Source organism: Ammospiza caudacuta, chromosome 29 (assembly GCF_027887145.1).
Source record: "Ammospiza caudacuta isolate bAmmCau1 chromosome 29, bAmmCau1.pri, whole genome shotgun sequence".
Lineage (NCBI taxonomy): Eukaryota > Metazoa > Chordata > Aves > Passeriformes > Passerellidae > Ammospiza > Ammospiza caudacuta.
The window spans coordinates 312,550-319,362 of record NC_080621.1 but is presented as its reverse complement, the minus strand read 5'-3'; the positions used below and the strand labels follow the sequence as shown (position 1 = coordinate 319,362).

The 6,813-nt window shown below is 66.0% G+C and overlaps 2 protein-coding genes across 2 annotated transcripts; both read right to left on the bottom strand.

Annotated features, from left to right (window-relative positions):
* Positions 1-280: 280 nt before the first annotated feature.
* LOC131569283 (beta-1,3-galactosyltransferase 2-like) lies at positions 281-2,679 on the bottom strand. Its single transcript, XM_058821488.1, has 2 exons — positions 2,589-2,679; positions 281-1,271 (listed from the first exon to the last, which is right to left on the bottom strand). Exon 2 carries the CDS (start codon positions 1,262-1,264, stop codon positions 281-283), a length of 984 nt encoding a protein of 327 aa, XP_058677471.1. The 5' UTR covers positions 1,265-1,271; positions 2,589-2,679.
* Positions 2,680-3,629: 950 nt separating this feature from the next.
* QTRT1 (queuine tRNA-ribosyltransferase catalytic subunit 1) lies at positions 3,630-6,657 on the bottom strand. Its single transcript, XM_058821452.1, has 10 exons — positions 6,425-6,657; positions 6,142-6,210; positions 5,809-5,947; positions 5,640-5,718; positions 5,144-5,259; positions 4,499-4,637; positions 4,336-4,411; positions 4,147-4,256; positions 3,978-4,062; positions 3,630-3,898 (listed from the first exon to the last, which is right to left on the bottom strand). The coding sequence occupies exons 1-10, from the start codon at positions 6,650-6,652 to the stop codon at positions 3,746-3,748; spliced, it is 1,194 nt and encodes a 397-aa protein (XP_058677435.1). The 5' UTR covers positions 6,653-6,657; the 3' UTR covers positions 3,630-3,745.
* Between the last annotated feature and the right edge of the window lie 156 nt (positions 6,658-6,813).

Sequence of the window (6,813 nt, the reverse complement as noted above, 5' to 3'; positions counted from 1 at the left end):
TTGTTGTGGATTCTTTTCTATCTCTTCCTAGCTAGCCTGGCTGCTCCGCAAAACCTCTCTCCTTATTCTTTCTAGTATAACTATAATGTATTATATCTTATATTAATAAATTCAGCCTTCTGATTCAAGAAACAAGATTAACCATCTCTCTCTCACCAGCCAGCGCCCACTCGGGCGCGGCAATAACCAGCAGCTCCCAGTGAGTCAGTGGGTCCCGTTTGCAGTCAGTAGATCGCAGCAGCTCCCCGTGAGAGCCAGGCAGAGCCCAGCTCGTCGCGCCCTAGGGACACTTGACGGAGGCGTTGCGGAAGTGCGGCCACACGCGCAGCAGCTCCTGGGGCCCGTAGTGGTGCACCATGACCACGCGCGAGAAGCGGCACCGGTCGTAGTCCAGCCGGTACATGTTGAAGGCGCCGGGCGGCGGGTCGGTCACGGGCACGCCCAGCGCGTGCAGGCAGATGCCCACGAAGGCGTCCTCCATGTTGATGAGGGGCAGCGTCTGCGCCACGCGGAACACGCGCAGCGCCACGTCCCCCGAGAGCACGTAGCCGGGCCCGCCGCAGTAGGGCGGGTACGTGTCGTTGGGGTACACCTCCCACGGCACGAACCACTTGTAGGCGCGGTTCCGCAGCGGGCCCGTCCGCCGGTACACGTAGCCCGTCACGAAATCCGCCCTGGGCGGCCGCAGCAGCCCCGCCAGGTACTCCAGGTTGAGGAAGACGTCGTGGTCGGCCTTCATCACGTAGGTGGCGTTGGGGCAGAAGCGGCTCACCCACTCGAGGCCCATCAGCGTCTTGAGCGTCAGGTTGTTGTAGGTGTCGAGGAAGTCCTGCTGCAGCAGGTCGCCGTGCAGCGCGTCCTCCTCTTCCAGCACGGGGCGCAGCTCGGCGCCGAACACGGGGTGCACGCCCAGCAGGAAGAGCCGCAGCACCCGCAGCCCCGGCACGGCGTCCTCGGCGCCCCAGGTGCGGCGCACGGCGTCCCGCGCCGCCAGGGCCTCGGGGGCCGACACCACCAGCAGCACCAGGAACGGCGCCCACCCGCGGCACTTGTCGGGGTGGTTGAGCAGGAAGCGGTACGGGTGCGGGTACGGCGGCTGCAGCGGGTGCCGCGTGGGCTCCGTGCCGTTACCGGGGGGCGCCGCGGGGCCGGGGGGCTCCGTGGGGCTGGCGGGGGGCGCCGGGTGGCGGGCGTGCAGCGCCAGCAGGGTCAGAGCCACGGCCGCGGGCAGCAGGAGCAGGCGGCAGCTCGGGGGCAGCTTCATGGTCGGCCTGTGGGGTGGGAGAGGGGCTTGGGGTGGGCTGGGGATGGCAGCAGGGCCCAAAGACCAGGATCCTGCTGGCACCAGGATCCTGCTGGCACCGGGGTGCTGCTGGGCATGCCAGTCCTGCTGGGCATCCCAGTGCTGCTGGGCATCCCAACCCTGCTGGGCATCCCCGTGCCGCTGTGCCCAAATCCTGGCACTCAAATCCCACCAGCACTGGGATCCCACCCAGATCCTGCTCTGAGCACCCCAATCCCACCAGCACTGGGATCCCACCCAGATCCCAATCCCACCCAGAACCCACTCTGAGCACCCCAATCCCACCCAGATCCTGCTCTGAGCACCCCAATCCCACCCAGATCCTGCTCTGAGCACCCCAATCCCACCCAGATCCCACTCTGAGCACCCCAATCCCACCCAGATCCTGCTCTGAGCACCCCAATCCCACCCAGATCCCACTCTGAGCACCCCAATCCCACCCAGATCCTGCTCCTCCTGCCCCCTCCCCATTCCAGAGTCCCCCGGTCCCTCCCTTTCAGGGATCCTCCCCCTCCCTCTCCCGTTCTGGAATCTTCCCTCTGCCCCTCCTCATTCCAGTTCCTCCTGGATCCCCCCTTCCCGTTCCTGGCTCCCCCCGTGCTCCCTCCCCATTCCCAGTTTTCCCCTCTCCCCCCCCCATTCTCTTCCTGATAAGGCTCCGGATGTGATAAGGGCAGGAGGCGCTGCCGTGGCCCCACCAGTTCCACCAGTCAGACCAGTTTGGGGTCTGGGGGTCCTGGGGCTGAGTCCATCTCTGCCCAGTTCATCCCAGTTCACCCCTGGGCTTTCCCAGTTCACCCCTGGCTTTGCCACAGCACCTCTCCCAGTTCCCCCCAGTTTGCCCAGGTGCCACGTTCAGCCCTTCCCAGTTCCCTCAGCCTTTCCCAGTGCCCCCCAGTGTGTCCCAGTGATTCCCAGTGCCCCCCAGTTAACCCCAGTGACTGCTCCCAGTCCCTCCCAGTCCCCCCAGCACTGGGTGAGAGTTCCTCGCTATCACCTGCACCGAAGGCAGGAACAAAAGGACAAAAGGACAAAAGGACAAAAGGACAAAGGGACAAAGGCCACCCCACGTTCCAGGAATGAGCAGCATCACTGGGAAACCCAGTCACTCCCAGTTAACCCCAATGGCTGCTCCCAACTCTTCCCAGTTCCTCCCAGTTAACCCCAAGAGCTGCTCCCAGTCTGTCCCAGTGTGTTGCAGCCATTCCTGGTGGCTCCCAGCCCTTCCCAGTAACTCCCAGTGTGTCCCAGTTGCACTTGGTGGCTCCCAGTTAATTTCACGCACTACTTCCAGCCCTTTCCAGTGGCTCCCAGTGACTCCCAGTTGTGTCCCAGTCACTCCCAGTTGAGTCTCAGTCACTCACAGTGGTTCCCAGTGCCCCCAGTTAACTGCAGGCACAGCTCCCAGTGACTCCCAGTGTGTCCCAGTGCTCCCAGTAACTGCAGGCACAGCTCCCAGTGCTCCCAGTTAGCTCCAGGAACAGCTCCCAGTTGTGTCCCAGTCACTCCCAGTGCGCTCCAGGAACAGCTCCCAGTAACTCCCAGTGTGTCCCAGTGCTCCCAGTAACTGCAGGCACAGCTCCCAGTGCTCCCAGTGACTCCCAGTGCTCCCAGTAACTGCAGGCACAGCTCCCAGTGACTCCCAGTGAACTCCAGGCACAGGTCCCAGTAACTCCCAGTGTGTCCCAGTCACTCCCAGTGACTCCCAGTGCTCCCAGTAACTGCAGGCACAGTTCCCAGTCACTCCCAGTGTGTCCCAGTCACTCCCAGTGTGTCCCAGTGCTCCCAGTAACTGCAGGCACAGTTCCCAGTGCTCCCAGTGTGTCCCAGTCACTCACAGTGTGTCCCAGTGCTCCCAGTAACTGCAGGCACAGCTCCCAGTAACTGCAGGCACAGCTCCCAGTGCTCCCAGTGCCCGCCCGCGGTGCCTCCGTGCCCGCCGTGCCCGGCAGGGGCAGAAATGTGCGGGCTCGCGTGACGCAGGTGCCACACCCAGCCCTGGCCACGCCCCCCGGCCACGCCCAGCCCTGCTCCAACTTCCTCCTGCGGCCACAGGGGTGTCACCGAGCAGGTGTGACTGTGCAGGTGTCACCAACCGGGTGTCACCATGGAGACACAGGTGTCACCACACAGGTGCCACCACAACCAGGTGACACCGTGGACCCAAGCCCCATTTAGGGACCCCCCAGCCCCCCTTGGAGCCACATCAGCCATTTCCCTTCCAAACTCTTTTATTTCCCACCCCTTAAAAACCCCAAAATAGTAAAAAAAAACCAAAAAAAAAAAGTATAAAAATACAGAGTGAGGGGGGAAGGGGGGGGTGGGAATTGGGGGGGGTTCCCCAGGGTTCAGGGGGGATTCCCAGGGATCCAGGGGGGTCCCCAGAGATGAGGGGGGATTCTCCAGGAATCCCAGGGGGGTTCCCAGGATCAGGGGTTCCCCTCAGGCCAGGGTGATCCCCACAGACTCCAGGGCCTCCCGAGCCCAGGCTGGGGGTCCCCCCCGCCCCCCGTACATGGTGTCCATGAACTCCCGCACGAACTCGGGGAAGCGCTGCTGCACGATGCTGTCCCTGATGGAGCCCATCAGCTTCATCTGGGGGGGGGACAGGGGTTAGAGGGGTGGGGAGACCCCCCAGGACCCCCCAAACCCTCCCCAAAGCCCCCCTGCCCACCTGGTAGGCGATGTTGTGCAGGGTGAGCAGGTGCAGCGCGGCCGTGTTGGAGCGCAGCAGCGCGTGCAGGTACGCCCGCGAGTACCTGGGATGGGGGGAATAGGGGGGAAATGGGGAGTTTGGGGGGTCGGCCCCACCATGGAGACCCCTCCCAGAGCCCCCTGCCCACCTCTGGCACGTGGGGCAGCCGCAGTCGGCGTCGATGGGCCGGAAATCTTTGGCGAATTGCTGATTTTTCAGCTGCAGGGACCCCCAGGGCACCAGGGCGGAACCGAAACGCTGCGGGGGGAGCAGGGCGGGTTATGGGGGTCTCCCAATCGCGGGGAGGGGTCCCCAAACCCCCCCGGGCCCCCCTTACCGCCGTGCGGGTGGGGAAGACGCAGTCGAACATGTCACAGCCCAGCGCGACGCACACCACCAGGTCCGTGGCGTAGCTGGGGACGGGGGAATTGGGGGTGACTCCGGGGGGCTCCCCCAGCCTGGCCGGCTCTGGGGGGGCTCTGGGGGACCCCCGGACTCACCCCACGCCCATCAGGTAGCGGGGCTTGTCCCGGGGCAGGTGCTCCGTGCTCAGCTTCACCATGCGCCAGAACTGAGCCTTGGCCTCGCCCCCGCTCAGGCCCCCGATGGCGAAGCCGGGCACGTCCCGCTGGGTCATGGCTGGGAAAGGGGACCCAAATCACCCCTGAACCCCCCCAAATCACCCCTGACCCCCCCCAGAACCCCCTCGGGACCCCCACATCTCCCCTGCACTGCCCTGAGTCACCCTGAGCCCCAGTGTGAACCCGGGCACGTCCCGCTGGGTCATGGCTGGGAAAGGGGACCCAAATCACCCCTGAACCCCCCCAAATCATCGCTGAACCCTCCCCAGATCACCCCTGAATCCCCCTGGGACCACCGGAGCTCCCCCAGGCCCCACCTGAGCTGCCCCAGGACCCCCAGAACCCCTCCCAAGCAGGAATGAGGGTGAGGAGGAAGGCCCAGGGATGAGGGTGAGGATGGTGAGGAAGGCGAGAAAGGCCCGGGGATGAGAGTGAGGATGGTGAGGATGATGAGGGTGAGGAGAAAGACCCAGGGATGAGATCGAGGGTGGTGAGGAAGGCCCGGGGATGAGGGTGAGGATGGCAATGATGATGAGGATGATGAGGATGGCGATGAAGGCGCACCTCGGATGCAGCGCAGGCGCAGCTCGGGGTCCAGCCCCCCCTGGATGATGGCGAACAGCAGCTGCTGCTGGGGGCGGGCGTGGGCGGCCAGGCAGCGATCGAGCCAGCGCACGGACCTGGGGGGACATGGGGGGGTCTCACAAGGGTCTGGGGGTCCTGGAGCATCTCACAGGGGGGTCTCAGGAGGATCAGAGGGGTCTCAGGGGCGTCCCAGGACTGTCAAGGGGGTCCTAGAGCGTCTCAGGGGGGTCAGAGGGGTCTCAGGGGTGTTGGGGGTGGTCTCAGAGGGGTCTAAAGAGGGTCGGGGGGGGTCCCAGGGGGACCTCAGGGGGGTCCCAGGAGGGTCAGGGGGGTCTCAGAAGGGTCTGGAGGTCCTAGGGGGTCTCACAGGGGGATCCCAGGAGGGTCAAGGGGGTTTCAGGGGGATCACGGGGGTGTTGGGGGGGGTCTCAAGGAAATCTCAAGGGGTCCCAGCAGGGTCTCAGGGGGTCCCCACCTGTTCATGGCCTCCTCGACGCGCGGCCCCGTCGTGGTGCTGCTCACGACATCGTCCAACTGCATCACGATATCGGCGCCTGGGGGGGCGGCGGGTCACCCCCGTCCTTCTCACACGCCCCCCGGGATTTGGGGGTCCCTCCCCCGGGATTTGGGGGTCCCCCGCTCACCCAGCGCGTTCTGGATCTCCATGGATTTCTCGGGGCTCAGCAGGATCTGCTCCCCGCCGTGGGGGGGCTGGAACCGAACCCCCTCCTCCGACACCTCCGAGAGCTCCAGCAGAGAAACCATCTGGAACCCGCCGCTGTCCTGGGGGACCCCAAAACGGGCACTGAGGAACCCCAAAACACCCCAAAACACCCCGGGATTGCGGCAGGGGGTGCCAGGACCCCCCCAGGCTCGGGGGTTCACCCCTGGGGGGTCCCGGGGGTTCTCCCCCCCCTCAGTCCGGGCAGCTCCGGGGGTGCCGCCCCCCCAAATTTGGGGTCCCCCCAATCCCTCACCGTGAGCAGATTGTGGGGCCAGTCCATGAAGCCGTGCAGGCCCCCGGAACGCCGCACCAGCTCCGAGCCCTGCGGAAAGGGAGAGAGCAGGGCTGGGAGGGCGGCGGGAACCGAGCGGGATCCCCCGGTAAGCCCCCGGGAATCCTCCGGTAACGGCGGGGGCCGCGCCGGAATCCCGCCGGGAACCCGCGACAGCTCCGATCCCCACAGGGATTTGGGAGCTCATGGCAGGCACGGCACGGGGCGAACGGCGGAGCCCCCCGGTGCCCCCGGTGCCGCTCACCGGCCGCGTGCCCAGGTGGAAGGTGTTGCCCAGGCAGATGCGGCAGCCCAGCGCCGCCAGCTGCGCGGCCGTCAGGCCCTTGGCGGTGCCGCGGGTGCCCACGGGCATGAACACGGGGCAGGGCACGGAGCCGTGCGGCAGCCGCAGCTCCCCGGCCCGGGCGCGGCTCCGCCCGCACTCGGCCACGATCCGCAGCACCGGCACCGGGCCCGCCGCGGGCGCCGCCATCTTACAGCACGTGACCGGAAGAGGCGGGGCAGGGCCGCCGGAAGTGACCGTTACCACGGCAACGCGGAGGCCATGTTGGGCCTTCGGGGATGGGGAAGGGCCGAGCTCGGAGATGCCCAAAGTCCCCCAGGGATCGCCCAAACTCAGCAGAAATTCAGCAG